The 26,762-nt window shown below is 48.8% G+C and overlaps 1 protein-coding gene across 2 annotated transcripts; it reads right to left on the bottom strand.

Annotated features, from left to right (window-relative positions):
- On the bottom strand, positions 1-26,762 carry Pomgnt2 (protein O-linked mannose N-acetylglucosaminyltransferase 2 (beta 1,4-)). 2 transcript variants are annotated; one of them, XM_027932520.2, is made up of 2 exons: positions 26,596-26,762; positions 1-4,190 (listed from the first exon to the last, which is right to left on the bottom strand). In XM_027932520.2, the coding sequence occupies exon 2, from the start codon at positions 4,084-4,086 to the stop codon at positions 2,344-2,346; it is 1,743 nt and encodes a 580-aa protein (XP_027788321.1). In that variant the 5' UTR covers positions 4,087-4,190; positions 26,596-26,762; the 3' UTR covers positions 1-2,343. The 2 variants fall into 2 exon arrangements, with proteins under 2 accessions (XP_027788321.1, XP_071456388.1); XM_071600287.1 differs by lacking the exon at positions 26,596-26,762 and adding an exon at positions 17,992-18,020.

A 26,762-nucleotide genomic window follows, 5' to 3' on the forward strand; every position in this document is an offset into this window, starting at 1 on the left:
CAGAAATCCCTTCACTCATTGAACCAATGAACATTCGCTGAGCTCCCAGCCAAGGAGCAAGCCTTTGTGGGCACCAAGAAGCCTCCTGGGAGGCTGTGGTTGGGTTGCAGGGTTGGAGGTCAATTGCATGAAAGGCTGAGTTATCTGGGGAGCTGGAGGAGACACAGATGGGGGTTTTCAGGAGAGCTGGCCCTAAGCTGAGAGGTTTTCTTTTTAATCAAGGTATAAAACCTATGTGGTGCAGGAAGTGCGTATAGGGCACTAATCTTAAGCTCAAAGAGAGCTTCCGTGCGTGGACTCTCACGGTGCAACCACCACTTGGATCAAGATGCTTCCAGCCTCCCGTTTCCTGTGTCCATTCCTAGTCTTTACCCTCTTCCTGGAAACCACAATTCTGACTTCTCTGGCCATGGTTCCCTTCCTAAGGACTTCATAGGAATAGTCACACAGTACATGCTTTGGGGGAGGTTTCTGGTTTCTTCCGCTCGACATCATGTCTGTGAGACCCAAGTTCTTGCGTTCACCCACATTTCATTCTTTTATTTTCAAACTGCTGTGTCCATTTGATGAATATACCTGTGATGGTTTCTTGGGTCACTTAGTGGCTGACTGTCAAGAGTGGAGCTGTGAGCATTTTGTACGTATCTTTTGAGTGTCATAAGCTGTCATTCCTTTTGGGTTTCTGCCTAGAAATAAAACAGCTGAGACCTGGGGTAGCTAAGTGCTCAGCAGTTGTAGAAGTGGCCAAATGGTTTTCCAGGTGGTTGTTCCCCCCACCCCCTCGCAGGATCTGAGACTTCCGGTTTGGGGTTGAGTCATGATGTGTAGACTCACATGGCAATTTATGGTGGTGGCAGATGGGGGCTATAGTTAGGGAGAAAGATGTGCAGGGTGAAGGGAATGTTATGAAGGCACATGGCAACCATGAAAATACGCCCCTTGGATCTCCTGCTGTGGAGGTGACAGGTGGACAGCCTGGCTGCTGCTGTACTGGCACCGAAGCCAGCCTTCCCACAGCACCTCTCAGCCGGGGACTAGTGTGGCAGGGATGCCCAGCTAATGGACAGCTTTGGCTCGGGGGCTCCTGACCAGCCTGGGAGACACTGAGCTACCGCCTGGGGGGGGATCCACTTCCTTGCCCACCACCCTTTCCTTCCCCCACTGCTTTCATGAAAGTCTGACCTACAGCAGGGGCTCCTCGCCAATAAAGGACTAAAGTGTCTTCTCTCAAGTGGAATCTGATCTTGGGTTGGTGGTCCAGTCGGTTCCCATGGAAGCCAGAGGAATATCGGGTGCAGTGTTGGGCGAAACTACTGATGGGGGAAAGGGGATTAAAAACCACAGCTGGACTGGAAAGATGAGAAGCTGGTATCTGGTGGGCCACTGTTGCATGAGGCTTCCCTCAGGGCGATCACACTCAGAACCGAGAACGTCCACTGAGGAACCCTGGGATCTACGGCTGTCGGTTGTGGACACTGTACTGGCTCCTACGGGGCTTCTGGGGTGGACCTGGTATCCTCACACTTGAGTGGTCACCTGGGGCACAGTGGACTAAGGTGAGGATACTCCACAGGAAGAAAACTGCTTGCCACACCCTGATGAGTGAACTGACCTCCATCCTAACAGAACTGACGCCAGCTCCGTCTACCCAGGTCTTGAGTCTAAGACAAACTCCTGGTGGCCATGCTCGTCCTCATCGCCGTCCTCTCCCACCTACTTCTGGGCTTTATCCCACATACACAATACAGGTGGCATGAATCCAGCTAGGCAGATGAGCTCTCTCCAGCCTGCTCACTGCTCAGATGTGCCCACTGCCACATCTCCTTGGTTGACAATCAGGATTGAAGGACTACCAACCCCCTTCCTACTACTCAATGAAAAGACGTGACCAAGATGTTTATAATCATTTAATGACTATTCCAAACACCCTTCACTGGGCTGCAGGTGAATTTCATGGCAATGAAGCTGATGGACCACCCAACCTACAACTCGGTGGTTACTCAGTTCCCAGAAGGCTGGACATAACCCAAAGGACCTAGAAGATCACTTAGCCAAAGCGGTTCCCTAGGATTCTTACTGTCCTTCCTCCTTCCCCTCCTGCCCACTAAGGAATTCTCCAGGGTATGGATGATCAGGCCAGCAGAAGGGGGTGGGGGCCCACCTCTCTAGCACAAAGAGGAGCCCTGGGAACACCACACCCAGGTGCGATAAGACGACACAGGGACACAGGCCTGCCCAATAAATAAACAAGTCAACCCTAGACGTTGCCACAGCAGGATCAGCGGGCTCAGGGCACAGAGCTGGAGAAGCCACCCTCCCTGGGGCCTGGCGGTGGCCTGCTTGCTACGTGCTGCACACCAGGACGTCTGCAAAAGGTCCGAGGAGGATCTTGTTGAAGATGCAGCGGACCCACACCAGGTAGGTCGTGAAGGGCTTGATGTTCTCGGTGAAGGTGTGGTTCTGCAGGGCCAGGATGTAAGGCACGTAGGTGTTCTCCCCCTGCTCCTGCAGCCACACCTCGTACTTCACCTCCCTCACCTTCAGGTACTTGAGGTTCCAGGGGATCTGCCAGGAAACAGTGAGGCGAGCCTCGGAGGCGCCCTGCACCGATGCCTGGCATCGCGCCTCCCGCACCTTGCCCGGGTACAGGCCCACTGTCCACTTCTGCTTTCGTGGCCCTGGCTGGCCCTTCACCACACGCCGTATGGTCTGCATGAGGGAAGAGACATCCACCTTGGTGTCCTGGTAGATTCGGAAGAGCCACTCAGGGTTCCGGCAACAGAGATGCCGGGGGACCTCACGGCTCTGCAGGATACGGGCCTGCTCGGCCCGGTCCAGGTGGGTGATGCCCCCCTGGTCCCAGGGCCGCTCAGGGTGTGTGACTGTATTCTCTGGCATCACGTTCCGCCAGGCGACATACTGGAGGTCCATGCCGGGCAGCGTGGCCAGCGTCTTATAGGGGGTGTAGTGTTCAGGATTGACAGCATATGGGAAGAGCTCAACCACAGTGGCCCCCCGGGGCAGGAAGAGGGCGGTGACCAGCTGGGCTCCATGCATGCTGACCAGCATGGAGGCGTTGCTGACCAGCCGCACAACATCTGCAAAGGTGTGGTCCTCCAGGGACACTGTCACCGTCTTCATCTGGAACTCCTGTGCCAGCGCCAGCAGCAGCTCTGCTTCGTTCAGGATGAGTCTGTTCTGGGTGCGGCTGAAGACCAGGATGTACTCCTCTCCCAGGGCGGCCCCGGCATGGCTCACATTCAGCTTCTCCATCATGAACTGTGCAAACTGGCGGATCTCGTTGCCAGAGACGAGGATGTTGGCCTTTGGGCCCTGGGGCTGGACAAAGCCATACTGGTACCAGGTAGTGATCTTGGAAAGGCCCACAAAAGCATGGGAGAAGCACAGCAGCCGGCCCAGGGTCTTCAGCTGGGTCCGCAGGAGTGGCTGCTTGGGGCTGAGGAGCTTGTACAGGTCAAAGTGTGCCCCCTCGCCCCAGCCCTCCATGAAGAAGAGCCGGGCCTCCTGGGCCAGGCCGGGGAACTGCTGCAGGGTGTAGAAGAGGGGCAGCAGGTCATCGTGGAAGACATGCATGAGGTTGTCGGGGTTGAAGCGGTTGGCAATGAGGGCCACGTCGGGCACAAACACCGGTTTGGGCATGAAGCGCAGGGCGGCGGCGGGCAGCTCCACGAAGTTGAAGTACTGGGTGTTGTGGTCCTCCACGGTGGACAGGTCCAGCAGGGCGGGCTGGAAGCGCCGAGAGCCCAGGTTGGGCAGCATGACGGAGGTGTTGCCGTGGAAGAAGATGAACTCCTCGGCCTCGTTGGAGTAGCAGAGCCACTTGAAGCGGCAGATGCGGTCGGTGTGTGTGCGGCCCGTGCACACCATGTGGGTGCCGCCCTCCATCAGGATCTGCAGAGCCTTTGGGTAGTCGATCCTCAGGGCCAGCATTGGCTCTGGGTCCTGCTGGCCCAGGGCCAGCTCCTCTTCCAGAGTAGCCGCATGCTCACGTAGCCGCACGTGCTTCCAGAGGACTGCGGCCAGCACGGACACCAGGAGGGCATTGAACACCGCTGAGAGGTGCATCCTAATGCCACTGTGGGGCCCTAGTGAGATGATGGCTGCTGGGAGGTGTCACAGGTCAGGTGGGCCTCACCCATCCCTGTGGGTGCCCCAAGGATCAGGAAAGCCTATAGGGTAGAGAAAGGAAAAGGAGTTGACGCAGTCAGTCCAGAGTCATGACAAGCTCCCACTATGTGCCAGGCACTGCACTAGGCTTTGTATGCCTGCTATAGCACTGGGTCTTTGTAATCACTGTGAACATGGGTAGCTGCAACAATAGACTGTTGTTCAAGAGCCACTCCAGCCCATGGCTCCCGCGGGTACAATAGGCGTGTTTGCACCTGATCTTGGACCTGGCCAGTGAGATGTTAGTAGGCAGAATCTAATGAAAGGTTGCAGAAGGTGCTGGGGCTGCCTTGGCCTCTTTATACTTGGCCTCTTTACACTGCTGTGTGTTCAGGCTAACTTAATGGCCCCAAAGGAATAAGAAGTGTGTAGCAGAGCTACTCTACTCATGCCTGGACCTGCTCAGTAGGCCCCCAGAGGCCTGAGTGAGCCCAGCCAAGATCAGCAGCGCCATCAGCCGAATCCAATCAGGCAACATGTGGACATCAGGGCAAGCAGTACTTATTATCATGTCATTGAAATTCTGGGACTGTTTACAAAACACTGCTGTGGCCAAAGTTAACCAAGGTCTGTGTGATTGGCAGGCCATAGAGAAAATGCCCTGGAGTGGCCTGACACTCCTAGATGTCAGGTAATAATGCTCCTCACCAGGGGAACAAATGGCACTGAAGCCCCGTGAGCACTGTTCCTAGGCTGCACACCAAAACCCCTTCTGAGAGACACGTGCGTGGACACACAGGGAAAAGATCAGGCAATGTCTGCTCCTGCTTAAAGCTCCCTTAGAAATCACTCCTGCTGGTTTTCAGAATTCTGGAGAATGGGTAGAAACTCACCCTCCTCTGTGGTCTGACAAAAGAATATATCTGGGTGTCACCACTGACTAATGTTTTGCATAATGAGGTCCCCACACCTATAGAGAAGCTTGGCTGGGGTGGGCATTCACTCTCCTTTTTTTGTGACACTGAAAGAGTATTACACCTGTCCTGGGGATCAGGACTATTCAGACGGTTGAAGCAGCTCACCCTCAGCAACACAGGAACAGCATGGGTGGTATGCACTGCCACTTCCCTGGGGAGGCTCTATCCGCCCCTTAATTCCCTTGCAGCTACCTTCTGATGCAATGTCTACCTTGTGACATCCAAAAGAATCAAAGCGCAATCTTACCCAGAAAGAAAAAGTGTCTTTGGTTAGGTTCCCTAAGAGGCAGAGGCAGAGGCAGAGAAGGATTTGAATCCAAATAGTTTGAGAAATTATCCTGAGAAATACTTGTAGGTGAGTAGGAAGTGAGACAGAGAAAGGCGGTGAACCAACACAGGGTACGCTGATGAGCTGGCCACTGCTTGGGGAAAGCTGAGATGTGTGTCTATCAGCTCCTGTCCAGCACTGATTGAAGGACATTCCTGAGGGACGATCTCTTCTGACCTACCCTCATTCAAGGATTGAGCACACACACAAATCTGTTATAGAATGCCCCCCACCTGCACCCCCACCAATCTCAAGTGTAATGCACTCCAGTATTTTTTTCTTATTCTTAAAAAAAAAAAAAAAAGGCTGGCCATGATCATCTTAATTGATTTTACAACGTACTAATAGGTTTGGCCACTTACTGTTTAAAAAATACTAGTCTACACCAGAGGTTCTCAAACTGCTAATTACCAGGATCCCAGGGACATATGCTAAAATCCATAATCGTGGCACCAACCTAGAAGTCCCGATTCAGTAGGTCTGGCGTGTGGTTTAGGCAACCACATTGTTGTTCTCTTTTCCTACCTTCTTATGCACTAATTGGATTCCATTTTGACTTGTCTACCATCTACCGTGTTTCTGAGGATACCTCTTGGTATAATTTGTGGTGCTTTCTCCAAGGTCTTACATTTTACATACGAATTTGCCAATCTGCTAGTTCCACATTTTGCCTTTTGAGTGAATACAGAAATGCTATCTCCATCCAGTTTATTCTCCCCTCTTTATCATGTAACGACAGTAAGGATTCCTCTACACACATCTGAACCCATACAATGTAACAATGTAACAATTTTTGTTAAATATAATTTCCTCAAGAGGAATAGAATAGTCTGTTACATTTATCATTTTTACTTTTGCGTTTCTTTCTTCATTTCTGACGTTCTCGTTCTCCTTCGGTCACTATATTCTCTCTTTTGAACTTTCGCTAGCCATTCTCTTCAGGCAGATCTGGCCACAAGTTCCTTTGGTTTTTCCTTCAAATGAAAATGTCTTTCACCTTCCTCCTAAGACATTTTCTCTGGGTATAAATTTGGGAGGGGGCGGATGGGAGGGTGACAAATCTTTTCTTGCAACATTTGAAAAGTGATAAACAACTTCCTCTGGTCTCCTTGATTGCGGGTTAAGTGGCTGTCATTTGAGTTGCTTTTCCTCTAGAGGTCAAGTACTATTTGCCTCTTGCTGCTCTTCAGATTTTTTTTTTCTCTGTCTTCAGAATTTTGATTATGGAGCATCAGCATGTCTTTCCTTGGGTTTATTCTGTTTGGGGTTCACCAGATTCTTGAATCTGTAGGTTTCTGTCAACAAATTTGGGGAATTTTCAGCTATGATTTCTTTGGATACTTTTTTTTCAGTCTCACACTGCTCTTCTAGGTCTCCAATCACACTGACAGATTACAAAATTTATGGTCCCATAGACCTTTGAGGCTCAGTATGTTTTCTCTGTTCCTCTGAATGAATTACTTTGTTTGTTTTTTTATGATTTTTTTAGTTGTAATTGAAATAACACCTTTATTTCACTTGCTTATTTTTTTATTTTTTTGTATGTGGTGCTGAGGATCGAACCCAGGGTCTCGCACTTGCGAGGCAAGTGCTCTACTGCTGAGCCACAACACCAGCCCTGTCTGAATTCTTGAATTCCTTTTTTTTTTTTTTTTTTTTTTTTGCAGTACTGGGTATTGAACCCCGGGGGTGCTCTACCACTGAGCTACAACCCAGGCTTGGTAAGATTTTTCTTAAAGTAGAAAATACAAAGTTGCTGAGGTTGGCTTTGAAATTGTGATCCTCTTCCTCCGGCTTCCCATTTGCTGGGATTCCAGGTGTGTGGACCACCATGTGTGGCTTGACTGGGTATTTTGTCGTTCTGCCTTTGATGTTCACTGATTCTTTTCTGTCATTGCCATGCCTCACTGAGTCCACCCAATAATTTAAAATGTTTAGTTGCTGTATATTTTAGTTTTCAAATATGCATTTAGTTTTTTATATCTTATTTCTTTTCTGAGACTTATTTGGACATTGGAAGTCTCATGTGATGATACTCTGGAGCTTATTTAAGTATTCCATTTTAGCAGGCTTCTGCTAAAGCTATGCTGCTGGAGGAAGGGTGACATGGACTCTTCTTTGAATGGGGACTGAAGTCCAGGATCCCTACCTGGCCTCTGCCAACCCTAGCCAGGTGGATGTGAAGCGTGTCATGACTTTTGAGTTTCCTCAGCTGGCTTCCACTGACCTCTGACTGGAGGGAGGTGTCATCACCATTGGGGCGGGGGCCTAGGGTCCATGACACCTCAAGGGGATTACAGTGAGGAGGAACACCTGTTGCCACTAGGCAGTGGCACAAATCCAGGCCTCCAGCCCAGCCCCATGCCACAAGGAGGAGGTGGGCACTGGGTCCTCTGAACAGTCTTGGGCACCTCTCCGCCATGGACAGCAGGTCTGCTCCAGTCCCTGAAGCTTGCTCTGAGATTCCTCTGGAGTCCTCCCCTTGCCAGCACTGTGCCATCTCTTCCACCCTGGCTTGGCCAGGGACCATCAGAACATGTCTCAAGGAGCCGACTCCACAAATTAGTTTAACAGACAGCCGAGTCTCTGAAAGAGCAAACCTAAAGGCCCACTAATCAATCAGTTATCACATGGGGTCCCAAACCAGCAGACTGACCTCCTGGTGCACTCCTGGTGGCAGGCAGCCCCCAGAAGAGGGTGTGTGCTGTCTGGGGAAGCTTGAAGATAAAAAGCCATATGACTCGTTCAAACTCCAGCTCCCTGACCTACTGGGTGGCCTTTTCCTCTGATCTCTGGTTTCTTGACAGTAAAAATAAGTGGAACAGCACCCTCCTCCCAGGGCTGTGGAGGAGGTCAGGATTCATATACAGGTTGAAACATGAATGCATGAATACTTGGGCCAATTTTGATGTGCAAAAATAGCAATTTCATTCAGTTAGGTTCCACCTAACAAATGAAGTATATAACAGGGAGGGGAGAGAGAGGTTTTGAGGCACCTTCATGGTTAATAAAGGGCTGCAGAGAATTTGGCACTTCGAAATAGTTTGGACACACTTGGCTGCCTTCATCTGATTTCGAGCAAAAGCTGATCAGTGCTGAGGCAGAAACTGTCACTTTGCATCACCATCATTGGAAACAAAGGATTTAAACCCTAAGAAGATTCTTTCCAAAGAAGACGGAGGCAGAGAGCAGACAGCAAATGTCACTGGCTGTGCTGACTGTAGCACGTTGGGTGCAGGTCAGAGGTGACCCTCTGCCTCTTGGGCACCCAGGTCAAGGACACTAATCAGCAACCTTGAAGACACTGCTGATCCACCCAGCATCCACTCCATATCCTCCCTTTCCTAACACAACCCTGTGTTTGCAGACAGCCACCCCTCCCTCGCTCCCCACGAGACTCAGAGAATCCACGACTTTGTAGCTCCAGACATGGCTCCAGCACAGGGCATGCTCCCGGAGCCAGATGTGGACCCCAGTGTGGTACACTGCCAGACTAGGACCAAGGGGAAGGAGTCATGGTCCATATTCCCACCCATGAAAAGAACAAAGAAGGTATTGTCCCATGGCTGTTGACAGCCACCTGCTGACCATATGGAAACTGACTTGGGGACAAAGAATGCCCAGAATGGAACAGCAGGAGAGACACAGTGGACCCTGGGGACATCCCCAGCCCCACCTCTGGCCTTCCTGCTGTGAGAGGTAACTCTTCTTACTGTTCTTAAAGCCAGGCTGCGATGGGGCTTTGGCATCTCACAGAAAAGAGCATTGTGACTGGTACCAAGGGAGCATCTCTGCAAATGTAGTGTACAGCGTGCAGCAAATGCAAGGGGGAATTATTTGGCATGGGTTTCCCTGTGATCCTTCTAAAGTGGGTAAATGAAGCCCTCTCCCTAAGAAACTTTTGCATGAGAAATGAAAATGAATGGTGGGCCAGAGAGGAGCTGTAGTTTCCCACCAGGGTGCCGTCTGCTGGTAGGGAAGACTAGGGCAACTTGAGTGTCATGGTGCAGGTAGCAGGTGGTTCCAGGGAACCCTACAGGCAGCAAGTGCCTGACTCCTTGAGTAAGAGTCCTGGTTTGGCAGTTTCCTGGAGCTCTCAGGAGGAACACAGGAATATGATCTCAAGGGTGAAAAGGAAGAGGGAGACCAACAGTCCAATCAGGATTGGAGCAGATCACAATGAAGCAGTGGACAGAAGCTTAGAAGAGTCATCTAAGAGCAATGTCAAAGGCTGGGTCCCAGCTCAAGGCACTTGAACTTGGCAATAGGAAGCTATTATATATCTTCGAGCAGAGCAGTCTAGAGGCAGAGAAGCTAATTAGTAGCTTACGGGCTCAGTGTGTCTCCCTCTTGGCAAGGGAGAAGATGGCCTGGGAGTTAGGCTGTGGACACAGAAGAGGGAGCAGAGGGCCTGGTGGGTCCCACTCTGCATGGAGGGGATGCAGGGCAGGGAACTTCTGGTCCAGCCAGGAGGTGGGAGGCTAGGGTGCCACAGGAACCCTCTTGGAAGAGTTTTGACCTTTTGGTCAGCCCTGTTCATCTTCAGGGGAGGGTTTCTACAAGCCCAGGTACCCTGAGGGTGAGAAATTGACTTAAACTTCAGTATTTCCTAATCTTTTCAAACCCATGTACCCACTGGTTAAACACACACACACACACACACACACATACACACACACACACACACTTCATGCCTCAAATTGGTCTACATCTTTCCCTGAGAGACTCAGTAACAAGGGAGTCTCTTCTTTAACATCTGCCCCTGAGGATGAGGGGATTTTATCAAGCTGATGTTGGTATTTTCTATCTGTACCTATACCTGTTTATCTGTTTCCTGATGTAAAATCATGCCACTGCCTGTGCCTTTTCAAATATACACATCCTCATCTGCAAATTCTCCATCCAGTCCCACTAGCCAAGAACTATTACTATGGATCTGAACCACATTAAACTGCTCATGTATGACCAGTTTTGATCAGTATCCATGGTCCTGCCACAAGAACCAGCTCTCCTTACTGCCACCACAACCTGGAGAGTATCAAGCCTGCTCAGAAGAGAGAGACTCTGTACTAAGATGTGATCTCAGCTGGACAGCCAGGAACCGGCACTGGACACAAGGAAAGAGCTCATCCACCCTTAAGCTCAGGAGAGGAAAACAGAAAATAAGAGAAGGTACAAAAAAAGGGGTAAGCAGGGAAATGCAAAGTCAGGGAAGAGAAAGTCTCACCAGGATGTGAGAGAGCACTTTGAAGTCCTTAGCTCAAATATGGTCCAGGGAATTGAAGACTCGGACAGAATGACAAGGAAGAAAATGAGCAGGAAGGACAGCTAGGACACATGTGATCACATACTATCCTACGGACAGTCCCTAGTTCTGTCCCCTGGGAGAGCCTGAAAGCAAGAACACCAAAGTAGTAATGAGCACAACCATATCCAGTGTCTATCTCGAAACACCTTTTTCTGCTACAAGGAACCAGGGCCCCTTGAGGAAGTGGCTGATTCCAAGGGAGGGAAAGGGAGGTACAGATGAGCTTGGAAAAGCAAACTCATTAATAGAGATTAGTCCATGTGTAGATTCATAGTTGAATGGACTGTTAGGGAGGTAGTGAAAACTGTAGGAGTAGGGCCACTTGAAGGAAGTGGCTCTTTAGGGATGGGCCTTTGGGAACTATATCTTGACCCCAGCCCCTTCCTTTTTCTATTCCTCTGCTTTTGGCCACCATCAGGTGAGCAACTTTGACTTTGCTTTACCACACAGCTACCCCCAACTGCCATGATGTTCTGCCTTACCAGGGATCCAGAAACCATGGAGCCAAGTAACCAGACTAAAACCCCTGGAACCATGAGTCAAAATAAATCTTTCCTCCTTAAAGTTGTTTTTCTGAGGTATTTTGTCACAGTGACAAAAAGCTGACTTAACATACACATAGTGCCAGAATCTAAGAAAGTGCTCCAAACAGTGGGGACACAGCAAAAGATACAGGAGCCAACCTAAAAGAATTCCCAGTAGAGAAATCTGAGTAACAAAATTAAAAAGTAATAGTAATGAGTTATAACCCGTGGAATACTATAAATATCCATGAGTCAATATTGATATGAATAATTGAATGAAAAGAAGGGACAGATCTTCCTTTTAGGATTCTAATTAATAAATGTAAAAGCAATGATAGAAATAGAAAAGTCACCATTTGGCAGATAGCACAGTAATGACTGTTGCCGAAAAGATCTGCTGATAGATGCTAAAATTAGTGGGTGAAAGTATAAAGAGAAATAGGATATTTGCATAGTCTCAAAGTATCCCCCCACGAGAGACATGTTACTTACAAAGGTAAAAATGGAGACTACAGGAGCAAGGCCTGGCAGACATCCCCGGAACCAAGCAATCAAAGTCAATATCGCCAGCCAGAACACACTGACATCATAAGCCCCAACATGATGCAGTGAAAAGGGGACCTCACTTCTGCAGTTTTCTGCCCAAACTACCCACTTCAATCTGTATTTCCCAGTGTGGAACCTTGGCCAGTTCACAGAGAAAATATTAAACACAAATCAAGGGAAGGTCTACTGAATAACTAACTGCTCAGTTCTTTCAACAGCAGTAAGGTCATGAAAAATAAGGGAAGACCTCGAGGAGCTGTCCCAGGGAGCAGACCAAGGAGACTGAGCCACAAAAATCAATGTGGGATCCTAGTTTGCATCCTGGACCATGAAACAGGACCTGAGGGGGACAACGGGCAGAATATGAATAAGGTCTGTGGTTTAGTTACCACGTTGTGTGAATGTCTTGTTTCTGATCATTCTACTGATGACCATGTAACAGGTTCACCTGGGGGAAGCTGGGTGACTGGTTTTTATAACTTTTCTGCAAGTCTAAAATTGTTGCAAAATAAAAAGTTATAAAAACGGTCAGATGACTAAAGAAACCCAAGAACGTGGGTCTCTTTACCTGAAGTGATATGTATGTGTTTTAAAATACTCCAGCACAAAAAGAAGACATGGGCAGAAACTGGCAGGAGGATACTCACTGTGGAAAACGATAATGGGGTTTTTTACATGGCCCCCTTCTGTATGTAAGAGATGGGTTAACATAAGAGAGAGGTTAAAAGGAAGCAATCCTTAAATGAATCATTATTAAAAATGATGAGGATTCTGGTGGTGAGACAAGAAATTAATATTTAGAAAAAATAAAATCCTACCTAGAAAGATAAGAGGCAGTTGCATGTAGCCCAAGCTGACACATATTTTGCTCTGATTAGAGACAAGAACGGCTTCCAACAGAAGCTAAAGCTAAAACGGCCACACTCATGGAATATCAGAAAGCAAGACCCTCAGGAAAACGAGGAAAGTAGAAAGGGAAGACCCACCTCCAGCCTGAACGGACCCCCCAGGCCCTGGGTACTCCCGACCTCTCTGTACTTGTTCTGCCCATCTGCCCCTCTCCTGGGTATCCCTATGGTCCAGGGTAGGCTTGGGAGCAGATGGAAATGTGGGGCAGGGGCCTCCTCTGAACCTGGCTGGCTGTGTGTGCTGTGGCCAAGCCCAGCCAATAACTGAGCTCAGGGCCATGGGGCGAAGCTCACGGCATCTGGAAACCTGGGGTGGGGTAGCAAAGACCAGTCTCTGAGTCACGGCTGGACAGTGGAAGAGGTTTTTACATTAGATGCTAAGTCCCCTACCCCACCCTCAGGCTCCACCAGCATGGTGTTGTCAGAAGGCAGGACAGATCAAGACTGGGCACTTGAGGTTCCTGAGTTACCCATTCCAAGGGCAGGAGGTGAGGAACAGGAAGAAAGCTTTCCTGGTGATGGAGAAATGAACATTTTGCTAGAAACAGAGTGGGCTCTGAGGGTTGGATTGCCTGGGCTTCAACCAACTTCACAATTTGCGAAGCAGGCAGCCTGTGCTGCTGTGTGACGATGGGACTTGGGGCACAAACACCCCACGCCCCTCCTCCCCAGGTGGGACAGCTTGAGGCTGTTCTCCATTGGTTCCCAGGCTTCACCAACACAGGGAAGCTCCAGTTGTCCCAATCCACACATTCCGACTGCTTCCCTTCCTTATCTCACTTCCCCATGCTCCTGTTGCTTATTGGGACCTAGTAAAAAATCCACCTGCATTTGAATCCTTGTTTGAGGATCAGTTTTGAAATCCTAAATAGCACAGATGTGCTTGTATTTCAGCACTGCGGGGACACATGGACCTGCTGTAACATAGCCAAGGTATAATCAGGAAGGCAACAAGCACTTGGGCAGTCAATGGTCACCAGAAGGTCCTTCCAGTCTTTCCCACACCCCTGAGTGTCCCTACCCCCATCAAGTCACTGCAGCCTATGTAAGCCAGCAGAACTGAAGGATCAGGCAAAAGATAACAGATGGAAGCAAACAGTACAGTAATCAGATCCCCAGCCCTAAAGAAGATAAACGGGCCTCTCCCCATCACTGCATCAAAGTGCTCCTGGATAATAAGTACAGAGTTCTCTAGGAAGAAAATTCAAAATGGTGAAAATAACTGGGCCAAGCTGCTTACTGGGCAACAGGCCCAATGATGTTCCCTTTCTCCAGGCCAGTTTTCACTGCTCCTGAGGTTACCAGAGCCTGGAGAGGCTGCTAGACTCGGTGACAACAGGGCAGGGAGGCAAGGACCTTGAGAGAGAACTTAGATTGCCATCCTCGGCCTTGGAGACTGAGAGGGACCTGGGGCCAAGCAGCTGCCTTCTGCAGGACTGGAGTGTGGTTGGGCTGATCCAACAGATGCTATTTGGTCCTGCTGTTTGACTAATCATTCAAGGCAACTCCAGGAGCCAAGAGCCAGGAGCCTCCCCATGGCAACAGTGACAGAGTGCAAGAACTCGTTGACTGAAGGCCTTCATGCCCACTTTTTCATCTGGTTCTGCTGTAACAGGTGCAGGGGCCAGATCACAAAGAACCTTGCTCTGCAGTGACAAGGACCTCCCTCCCACTCCAAAAAAAGAAGCTCATTTTTCTTCACATGCTTCCTCTGAACCCTCGAAAGCTCAAAAGCAGAGCCTGCCCCTCACCTGCTGCCTTTCATCCCCTCTCCCAATGAAATCACTTCTGAGCAGTGGGGCCGTATCCACCCTATACAGTAGCTGCCACATCTGACTGTAGATATGCCAGCTACTGTATATGTAAGGAGCTTAGTGCACACCTGGGGAGAAACACACACACACACACACACACACACACACACACGCCTCACCACACTGCTGCTCAGCAGGGCAGTTCACTTTATCTCCATTTCTCACCCAGAGGGAGGCTTGAGGCTGGGCTGCATGTCCACAGTCCAGGACCCAACTCCACACATTTACCAGTGCTACCTGTTAGAGCTGAGGGCTGTAGAGAGGAATCCAGTCATGGTCAGTCATGAGGCTCCTTCTGAAAACCTATGTTGGTTCTTTTTTTCCTGGTGGTACTGGGGATTGAAACACTGAACCCAGGGATGCTCTCCCCCTGGCAATCTACTGAGCTACATCCCTAGCACTTTTTTTTTTTTTTTAATTTTAAGACAGAGTCTTGCTAAACTGCCCAGGCTGGCCTTGAACTTGTGATTCTCCTTAGCCTCCTGAGTAGCTGGGATTATAGGTGTGTGCCACCACACCTACCCCTGATCTGTAGATGAGCATAAAGGTCTGGTAGCCTGTTAGGAGCAAAAGACACAATTGCTTCTGGGCTTCAAAAATCCATCCCAGGGCTGCAGTGGGACGGGATCTGGATGGGATGGAGTTGTCTTTGACATGGGCCGTTCCATGCAGAGGAAAAGAAAAGTCTGACAGTCCCTTTCCTGTTTAGGCAAGGCCATGAAAGGTGCTATAACAAAGTTTGCCAACCTTGCCCTGGCCAGGACAGCTGAACATAAAAGTGAACACCAAGCTGGGTGCAGTGGCGCATACCTGTAATCCCAGCAGCTTGAGAGGCTGAGGCAGGAGGACTCCAAGTTCAAAGCCAGCCTCAGCAACTTGGCAAGGCCCTGAGCAATTTGGCAAGATCCTGTCTAAAAATAAAATATAAAGAAAGGGCTGGGGATATGGCTCAGTAATTACTATCCCTGGGCTTAATCCCCAGTAAACACACCTCCCCAGCAAAAAAAGTCAAAACATACAAAAAAAAAAAAAAAATCTGCCTATGCAAAATGGACTCCACATCCATTTTTTTTTTTTTTTAACTGTTCAGGACTTAAAAAAATAACTCAAATTTCCCATTTTACCCTACATGCAAGAGATGTAATTGTTTTGCCCAAGGATTCTCCTTAGTCCTGTCTGCTGGCTGAGGGGACTTGTCTTTACCAGGCAGGAGGTACAAAGTGAGAAAAGGAGGTCAGGGGTCCCTGCTGCCTTTCCCAATGACGTCTCACGTTGGAGGCTATTTCAAAGCAAGCCTGGCTGGGGGTGAAGAGATGCTCAAAAGGACAAACGCAAATCTTGATTCTATTCCTGAAATACTTAATAGATACTTAAATAAAGTCAAATATGGATTCCATTCTTCACTAGAAATGGCCTCAGTGGTACCTTCTCTGCTTGGGGGTAAGAATGTAAAACTGTCTTCTTTGGAAATAGACTCGTTACATGGCAAAGATCTCCCCCACTGGACTTGGGAGATACATCAACAGCTTCAACTGTGTTGTTTTCAGAAAACCTCTCCCACCCCTGATGGGGGACCTAGGAGGGTAGGAGTCTGAAAATCACAGCCAGACCTCCCTTGTCTCATGTTTCCTGCTGTGTTACTTTGTTCCAGACAAAGCCTGGTCTATTGCAGTGGCACCTCCTTCCAGGAGAGGTAAGGAGCAGGGGAAGGACTCGATGCCTATGGCTGAGTCAGAGCACAAATTCCCTTTAAGGATATCAGGACACCAAACAGGCATGTGCCTGAGTTCCCATCTTCCATCTTCCAGCAAGGAGCCAAGCTCTGAAGAGGTCCCCAAAAGAAATCTCTTCTGAAAACATCTGCTGGGGCCTGGATCTGTGGCACGTGGTGGAAAGCCGTGCCCATGAGTCTCACATGGCAAAGGTTTTTAGATTGCTTCCTTCATCGTCCTGACAACAGGCATCAGTCAGTGTGGATATGCATGACTCTGAACTTATTTAATAACCAGCATGGCACAGCTACCAGCCAAGCAGAATGATGTCAGCCAGCATGGCTGTACCTGCCCCAACGGGCAGCACAGTGTGAGGGCCAGGGTAAGCCATCCCGATTCCCACTGATGAGAAGCTAAGGGGGCAGAGTAAACAGTATATATTTTTCTGCGAAACTGAGCCCAGAGACTTAGGAAGACAAGAACAGAATGGAGGAATGAGGTTCTGTACTGGCCTAAATTAGAGTATGTGCCCAAAATACGAAAACAAACAATGACATCCCTGTCCTCAAGGTTCTCACTGTGACAGAGGAGATGCAAGGCCACTGTTAACACCTGATATGACCCAGCTGTCAGATAGGAAAGGAATATGTGCTGTGGAGCAGTAATGAAGAGAGCACCTGAGCTGCTGGGGCTAAGGTGGGCCACAGACATCAGGAGAGCCCTCTATCACGCAGGCTATGGTGTTCCATCTTCAGTGGGGCCAGCCCAACTCCTCATCTGACGACCCCTCCCCTGCTTCGATGTACCACAGTGCTTCCATAATGCTCCCTTGAGGAGGACCACCGTCAGGTGGGTATAGACAGTCTGCTTAGGCAGCTGGAAAACCCAGCAGATCTCCAACACCTCAGTGCACTTTGGTCTGGGCTAAGAGCAGGCACCAGGGCACACAGAAGGCTACATGCAGATTCAAGTTCTACCCCCAAAGGTGGCAGGCAGGGGGTTCTTCCCTGGCCACAGACCTTACACACAGCTGCCTGCCTTCAGACTCAGGGGTAAAGTGGCCTTATGATCTGGGCTGGTTCCTTCACTTCCTCATCTGTACAATGGGAATAATCACCTCCTTAGGGTGTTCCAAGGACTAAATGAGGTTAAGGAATGGAAAGACTTTAACGCAGGTCTCAGCACTCATTAACTGCCAAAATTGTTTTGCCATTAGTGTTTCTAAAATTAATAATAAAAGGAAAATAAGAACCAAACCAGCCATATAGCTTCAAATCAATTCCTAAAGGGACTGGACCCCCAATTGCTTTGTGGATGAGGGCACACTATCATAGACTTCCAGGTTTGCTCAGTCTCTCAATGACTTCTTGACCTTTTCCTGTTAAGATGGTGCAGAAAAAACTCCTCCCAGCCTGAGCAGTTTGCAACATAAAGTAATCAGAACCACCACCTCTAATATATTATGTCCCAGACAGTATACTAAAAACAATATATTCATTTCCTCATTTAATCCTCAAAACAATATTAAAAGACAGACACTATTTCTATTACCCCATTTGACAGAGGCTGGGAGAAGCTAAATAAACTTGTCCAGATTCCTTAGTCTGTATGGACTGAAATCAGGATTTGGATATGGATCCTAAGTATTGTGCAAAACTTGACAGCCCAGGCACCACTTGGGACCTCATCTTCTCAATGCTCCATGGTAAAAGCAGTGCAGGGTACTCTAATGGTCACCATTCTTACCATTCCCAGCCTCCTCCACCTCAGGCACCAGATTTAGGATCCAAGTGGCATGAGGAACAAAGAGCTTAGTGGCTTAGCCAGGATACAGCATAACACAGCAAGGATTGTTTTCCTTTCTCTTGGGGGAAAAAACACAAGAAATAAACAAGATCTTAAAATCATGCTTTAAAAAGCTGCTTAGAAACTGAGGCAGAAAGAGGATACTGCCAACTCACCCCTACCCCATAACCCACTGTACTCAGCTCCTAGAGCAGCTGAATATTATCAGATTCCCCTAGACTAAGTGAATCCTCCTTTCTAGGACCCATCTGTCCTAAGACGTGCTGCAGCACAGTGCCAATAATGCTGCCACATCTGTCAGACACAATGCAAGCTGGACAGTGGGGTGGGGCTGCTTGCCTGCAGGGGCTCACCAGCTGAGGCTGGTCAACCAGCACTGGGTGCAGAGTCCACTTCTGGAGTGCTCTGGCCAGACCCAGGCACAGAAAAGCCCACATGGGCCTCAACTTTTGATCCAGGGTAAAAGCCCCTGGAATCCCTGGCTAGAAGAGGGGTTGTAAACTCATGCTTCTTACTAGGGTCAGGAGCCAACAGGGAAAGAAAAGCTGAGTGGTCATGTGACCTTGAGACTGGGCACCTAGGTTAAAGAGCAGGTTGATGCAGGCCTGGTAGGAAAGCAGCCTGGTGGGACCTACTTGTATCAGTGGGCTTGGGTGGCCATAATGAAACACCACAGGTTGGGTGGCTTAAATAACAACAGTTTATTCTCTCATAGTGCTGGAGGCTGGAAGTCTAAGATCAAGGTGCTGGCAGGGTTGCTTTCTGGTAAGGCTTTTCCTCCTTGTTCTGTGGATACCTAAGCTGTTCTGCTGTGACTTCACATCACCCCTTCTGTGTGTGTGCATGGAAAAGAGATCTCTCTGGAGCCTTTCCCTCTTTCTTCTAAGGACACCAGTTCAACCACACTGGGGCTCTGGCCTTATGACCTCCTTAAAGGGCTCACATCCAAATACAATAACTTGGGCTTAGGGGTTCAACATATGAATTTTTATGGGGGTATCATATTTTAGTCTATAATAATACTGTCCAGATTTTCCCAGAGAAGCCAGAAATCCATTTAAAATGTGAAATATCCTAATCTGTAACTTCCAACAAGTATACAAATGGAGTGGAGACCTTCAGGCCCAAGGACTGGGCTGCAGGCCTCACTGCTGCTGGTAAAAACAGGTGTGTTGTCTGTGAGCGCTAGTCTAAGGCAAACCCACTCCTGCTGGCCCTGCATCCTGCACCTGGTCCCCAGCTGCTTGTCTGACAGGAACAGCTGTTCACTGGTCACTCATGCAGGCACAGGGACTAAGGCGAGAGAATGGTTCTGCCAGCACCTGTCAGACCCAGGCTTGCAGACAACCCAGTAGGTCCAGTCCAGACAGGGAACTGGCATGGTTTTATTAATATTATAGCAATTAGACTTTAAAGGGCTTATAATTGAAAATGACAGAATCTTATTTTGTCACTGCAAAGTGATTTTATCCTAAATGCAGCCTGAATATACAAGTACTAAACTACGGAAGCTTTGGGTTCTGCATGGATGTGTCTCATACGCTGAGTTCATAAGGAGCCAATGACTTTCACTAATTTGGGTCTGCCCTTAGGATGGTCTCTCACACCTTCCCCTCATTCTGTTACCAGAAGTTGGGTAACAGAACTGAAACCATGAGCCCTCAAATAAACTGCATACATGGAAGATGTAGTAACAACACGTGTACCACAATTAAACATTAATCGGATGCTGTTGATAAACTTGCACATGTACCAGAGATCAGATTTTTTAGCAAATGTATTTATCCTTTGGCAAAATGTCGACAGCTTCTGAGTGGTACCTGTAAACCTTAACAAGGATAATACCTCCTTGCTTTAGTTTACTTAGTTGTTTTTCTTCAGTGCTAGGGATAGAACCCAGGGCCTCACACATGCTAGGCAAGTACTCTACCACTGAGCTACATCTCCAGCCCTCCTTGCTTTAGATTAAAGAGCAAAGCAAACTCCAAGCTGGAGACAGAATGGGTTTGGAATGCCTTTCAAGGGGAAAGCCCTAGTGGAATTCAGGCCCATGACTCTGCTGAAGGGTGATGTCAGTCTTCCTGAGGATAAGCCCAGGCTTGCGCAGGAGGCAGGAGGCTCTGCTGAGCTGGAGGTGAGCCCAGCCTCCCTGCTGTGGTCTTTGTCCCTCTCACCAGTGTTCCACTTTGGAATGATGCGAACTTCTGCTCACCACACAGTCTGTCGTATCATCTAGCTTTTACTTGACACATGTGGGTCAACTGGAAGCTAAATCTGTCTGTATTGTCCTCTCTGGAGTCACAGGGCAGCACTACAGGTCACACAAAGAGACGTAGATGGGAAGAGAAAGAAGACAGCCTATCATGGGGTTCACCTAGGTGTCATAGAACCCATTGTGCCAAGTCTTCAAAGCAAAACTACAAGTTAAAACAACACAAAACAGAAAACAATTTTGTACAGGGAAAGCTCAGACCCTAACCCTATGCACACAGAATGCAAGGGCCTTGTGCAAGAGGGAGAACTGAAGAAGACACCCTCTATAAGAAGGCATAAGGCAGCCACAAAGAAATTTAAAGAAGTACATAATACACAGAGTTCTAGCACAAAACTGTCCAGAGAGGCTACCTGGCGAGAGGGTGCATGAGCTTTGAGCAATGTTTTGAAGGTGTCTGGTTGGAAATGACTATATAAATCTGTCCTTTGTGGTCACTGCTGTGCCTAGTTCTCCTATCTGCCCAGTAAGTCATGAGGCCTCCATGCCATGGGGGTCCTTCTCCACCCTAGATAGTGACAGCCAGGCCCAAAGCTATGTGCAGTTCAATGAGCAGACAGGTAGAACCTGGGAGCCCAGGCTGGGAGACAGGCCTGGGCAGGACCATGGACAGCAAGAGATGAAGCTGCCTGGAGACCTGGGTTTCTCCAATGGAGCCTGATGGGCTCACCTGATCACTTGAAGCCCCCTGTAGGGTAAAGCTTTGTTGTGGCCAGATGACCAATAGTCCCTGCCAGATGATCAGGGAGCCTGGAGCCCAGCAATGTTGAGTGGAGGGAGGTGACAGGCCTCAGTTTGGGATTTCCATTGGTCTCATCACCATGGTGTCACCCTTGACTCCTCCCTTTCCTAACAATGATGATACAATCATAGCTAGTGGCTAGTATCCACTGGCCAGGCTCGAGAAGCAGGGTTCTGTGTTTTACAATGACAATCTTTACCGTATGGTTGGTAAAACCAAGGCTCAGAGAGGTCAGAAAGCTGTTCAAGTTTACACAAGAACCCAAGCAGGCTGGCTAGAGTGTCTGCAATCTTTTCTTCCTTTCCATTTGGAAAGAATTTCAAACATACCAAAAAGTTGCACGTACAGTGCCAAAAAAAACCCTCCTACACTCTTACCCACATTCACCAACTGCTAATTTGACACACTGTTCTAGTAGTCTCTCTCTACAAACTCTCTGAACCATTAAATAAGTTGGAGACATCTTGCCTCTTTAGCCCTTAATACTCTGCGCACTTCTAAAGAACAAGAATATTCAGGAAATTAATATTGTCATACTATTATTAATCTGTGGTCTCTATTTTGTGGTACAGAATCCAATCAAGGACGAAGCATGACATCCACAATGTCTTTCTGGTCCCCTCTAATCTGGGGCAGGTGTCTCAGTCTTTCTGTGACTTTTATGACCTTGGCAATTTTTAAGTCAAAGATGGTTATTTTCTAGTATGTTCCTCAATTTGGGTTTGCCTTGATGTTTCCTTATGATCGAATTCAGAGTATGCATTTTTGTCAGGAATCAGCCTACCCACTTAACCATTCAGACAACCTGCTCTATGTGGCTCTTTCTGAGAGACTCACCTTGGGGCAGCCAGGATGAGGAAAGATCAAGAAACCTGCACTATATAGACTGTTCAGAGGAGGAGGGAAGATTCCCTGGAGAAAGGAAGCCTCTAGACCCACAGCATTCTTCAAGCCTCTGAGGGGCTGGGTGACAAGAGTGAGGCTGCTCCAAAGGGATGGGGTACAACCCTTTCTATCTGTGAGGACTTGCATGTGCTTGAGGGTGACACATGTGATATGGGCATCTAAGCATAAGCATGGAATGCAGGTTCACTAACTCCCATACCCTGCCCTGCTCCAGCATAGCCATGAGGGCTGCTCCAGCAACTACAGAGAGAAGCCATGGGCAGGCAGCACAACTCCAAGGTTAGGGCTGTTTGAGCAGGGCAGGGCCAGTGATCCCCTGCTTGGAAATGGCCCAGCAAAACAAGATCAAACTGCCAGGGCTTCTGCACAGGGGAGAGAAGTGCTGGTCATGGGATCCTCCTAAACAAGACTGGCAGTATCTGCATGACCCGGGATATTAGAAATATGGACCTACTGAATCAGAGTCTCTCTGAGAGTAGGTCCCAGGAACATTTTAATAAAACTTCCAGGTAATTCTTATTGTGTTCAATAGAGGAAGGGACCTCTTCTATGTTTTGCAAGATGGAGAAAAGAAACAAACTCTTGGTATATATTATGGTTCGGATAGGAAATGTCCTCCAAAAGCTTACATGAGAGACAATGCAAGAAAATTTTGGAGGAGAAATGATTGGGTTACAGCCTTAGCCTTAACCTGAGTTAATCCCTGATGGGATTAACTGAAGTGGTAGGGTAAGGACTGGGGCATAGCTTTGGGTATATATTTGTATCTGGAGAGTAGAGTTTCTCTGTTTCCTGATGTGAGCTGCTTCCCCTTGCCACCTTCTCCTGCCATGATGTTCAGCCTCACCTCGAGCCCCGAGGAATGAAACTGGCCTTCTATGTACTAAGACCTCTGAAACCATGAGCCCTCAAACTTTTCTTCCTTACAGTTGTTCTGGTCAGATCCTTCAGTCACAGAAGCAAAAAAAAAAAAAAAAAAGACCAAAACAGCATAAGACTGTACCAACAGTCCCAAGTGGCAGAGTGAAAAATCTGACTTTTAGATGCTGGGCACTAGCTAGGCACCAGTGAAGATATGGGAAGCCAGAAAAAAAATGGAAAGCTTGTTCCCTGTCTAGGAGAGCTAAGGAAAAGAAACTGCTGGCCTCTGTGGCAGGGAGGAATATCAATTCTACCACTATTTAATTTTATTGAGCATCTAGTATGTTTGAGACACTATCCTAGGCCCTCTTCATGCCCTATTTCATTTAAGCCTCACAAAAGCCTTCCAATGCAGGTACAAATATTTCTCCCCCACTTTCTTTTTCTCTTTTTAAATTTTAAATTAGTTAATTTATTTATTTTGGAGGGTGCTGGGGACCAAACCCAGGATCTTGCACATTCTAGCCAAGAGCTTTATCACTGAACTATCTCACCAGCCCTCTATTTTCTTTTGATAATAGAAAACTGAGGCTTAGTAGGGTTAAGTACTTGCTTAAGGTCTCAGAGGCACCAGGATTAGGACCTGCCTCTGACTTTAGGCATCTTCGCCTTGTTCTTCAGAAGTGTGTTCATCTGTCCTTCGGACTTGAAGGAACAATCAGTGGCTGAGAAGCAGGACAGACCTCAGAGCAGTAAGCTTTTATTACTCAAGGGCAGAGTAGGTGTGGATGGCTCTGGAAACACAGATCCACAGGCCATAGATGGTAGCTTAGCAACCCAAGGCTTCTTGCTGTAATTACTCCCCATCCAGCCAGGCAGCGAGAGTACCAGGCTGTGGCAGGTGGCTTAAGGAGCTGTGGCCATTCTCTCACCCCAAGGAGAGTCTAGGCAACACACCGGGGTGATAATTGTCCCAGCTGCTGTGCCCTGGTGCTGTGCTGAGATGGTTACAGCATCAATATACAATTACAAAACCACCGCTTTTTAGAGCTAAAAGAGCCCTTAGAAATGATTTTCTCCAACTCTTTTATTTCACCAAAGAGGTTTTGAGAGGTAGTGTGAGGTCTTACAGGCAGCGAGAATGAAAATGATGGCCAGCTGGCTCTTGAGTCCTTCTCTCATACCCAATGCTCAAGAGCTGCCTTCTTCTCAAAACAGAGATCAGCCCAGAGACAAACCATGCAGCTCTGACATGTCCCAGCAGCAAAACAAGGGTATTCTTCTCATAACCAAGCCTTCCAGGTCCCAGCCAGACTGCAGCCACACCCACCCTGTGTCTCTGTGATGAGAGGCCACAGGGTTTGCCTCCTCCTAACCCCTCCTCCTGAACTCACCGAGGGGATGCCCTCCTTGGCTGTCGCCACTCATCCATCAGCAGGAGGAAACACAGGAGCAGCCAGGCTGCAGGGCTCTGCAAGTGGTGCCAGGAGACCCCTGCTGCAGCACTGGAGGCTGCCCTGGATCAGATTGGCTTCAAGAATGGCAAAAAACACAGGCAGAGGAACAGAAGGATTAAATGGTACCAGTTCTGGGACTGGAGATGCCAGCTTCTGAGTTCCTCACCTGTCACTTAGCTACGTGACAGGCCAAACCTCAAACCCTCCAAGGCCTCCACTTCCTGCTCTGGAAAACAGACCCAATTATACTCACTTCACAAGGAGGTTCTGGCTTTGTGAATTCAAAGAGACAACACAAGCAAAGCACAGTACCTGACAATTATTCTCATCATATTAACAATAATAGTAATATAACAATTCCTATTTACTGGCTCTTACTCTATGCCAAGCTAAGCACTTTACATGGAAGATCTCAATGACCCCCTACTACACACCACCTAAAGGAGGTGTTATTAATTCCATTTCACACTCAAGGAAGGATGTTCCTATTAAGGGGGGGGGGGCTTGGGATTTGAATCCAAGTCTGCTTCCAAAGCCCAGGATGATATCTCTGGATTCTTCCTTTCACAACATTATGTCATCCAATTTGAAAAACCCTGGGAATTATATGATCAGCAGATCCTGGAGGAGAGTATACCCTCTGACAAGCAAGCTGAGATAGATGAGGCCTCTTGGGGAATGAGGCATTTTGTAATTTAATTTCCTGGTAAGCTTAACATTCAGTAGAACATACCTCCAGTCCCTTTTAAAATTTTATTTGGAGACAGGGTCTCACTAAGTTGCAGACACTGGCCTTGAACTTGTCTGTGATCCTCCTGCCTCAGCCTTCTGAGTTGCTGGGATTACAGATGTGAGTCACTGCACCCAGCCTATTACTGCTATTTTCTGAAGCAAGGCTCAAAGCAAGCACTTGCCAAGCAGAAGGCCAGTTAGAAACACACGAAGCTGCCCTGATATCCCAACACACTGAGATGATCAGGATGCTCATATGGCCACCATGACCCAGTAACAAGTACTCTTCCTTTTCTCTGCTGAGGATCTCCACTCTTCCCTCCTCTCCTCCCACAGGGACTCAACACTCAAGCTCTGACATGCTAGCCTCTCTAAGGATGCAGGGAGGGAACTTAAGTTCTTTCCTGACTCTGCCACCACCTGGGATTCAGAGCCCTCATCTGTAATGTGAAAAGATGAATTGGAAAACTTCCAAGATCCATGGCAACTAGTTCCAGTAAAAACATACCTGGGTCCCAATCTCACCTCTAACACTCTATCGTTAGCAAACATGGCTGCTGACATTGGCTGTGCACTCACACTATTCCAGATCCAGGGCTGAAAACTTGCTTGAGGATTCATTTAATCCTCACAGCAACCTTGTGATGAAGGTATTCCATCCCAATTTTACAGAGGAAAAAAAAAACAGGATCAGACAGGATAAATGAGTTGGTAAAGGGCACACAGCTAGTAAATGAGCCAACTTTTTAATGTTCAGCACATGTAACCATAAACATTTGGTGAACGAACCCTGGTCTGTCTGTGCTCTTAGCTACTGAACTCTAATCAAGCTCACTCCATAAAGCTTAAGTCCTCTTTTCCCATGCGGGGCCATTTCTCCTAAGAGTAAGCTCTGAGAGCTGGCTGGCATAAAGTAAGTGGACACTGGTTGCTCACCACCTGCTGCAGGGCTCCGGATGAGGGTCCCATACTTTAATAGCAATGAAGTCTGGTCAGTGACCAGGAGACGGGTTTCTACACAGGAGCCCACTGGGGTGCCTCCATCATGGCTACACTGGCACTGTCAGTCAGGCCACAGCAGGCTCTTACCACTGATTTCTCGGTTGGTGTCCTATTGAGCCCAAGGGACTCGGGGTCAGCTGCAGGCCTGCCCAGGTATTGCCTTTAAAGGCAGCTCCGGCGGCCCAGGGTCGCTACAGGCACCTCGCCTGGCTCCGCGCCACCCGCATTAAATGCGCACCATCCTTCCCAAAGGAAAAGGGCGTGAGGACCGGCTGCCAGGGCACGCCACGAGCTAAGGGCTTAGGCAGGACAGTCCCTGCCCGACCCACGGCCCCCGGGCCCCGGAGGACCCTCCCCCGCCCCGCCCACCGCCCGCGCCTCCTCCAGTCCGCACACACGTCACTTCTCCGTTCTGCAAACTCTCGGGCTCCTGAAGGCGTCTAACGCTTCGCCTTCACTCCAGGGCCCGGCACCCCGCGAGTCCCTTCCTCAGGAGGTCGTGGGGCCGAACCCTCCACTCCAAACCTCAGCCGGGTCGCGGAGTCCGCGCCCGCCCCGACCGTGCGCCTCACCTGAAGCCCGGCCTGCGCGTCCGGGCGGCCCCTCTGCTGCACTGGCTTTCCCACGCCGCCGCCGCCGCCCATCCAACTCGGGGCGGCCCAGGCAGTGAACGAGGATCGTCCACCCGGTCCCGTCAGCCGCCAGCTGCCGGCTCACAGGTACCGGCGTGCGCCTGCCC

Source organism: Marmota flaviventris, chromosome 1, assembly GCF_047511675.1.
Source record: "Marmota flaviventris isolate mMarFla1 chromosome 1, mMarFla1.hap1, whole genome shotgun sequence".
Lineage (NCBI taxonomy): Eukaryota > Metazoa > Chordata > Mammalia > Rodentia > Sciuridae > Marmota > Marmota flaviventris.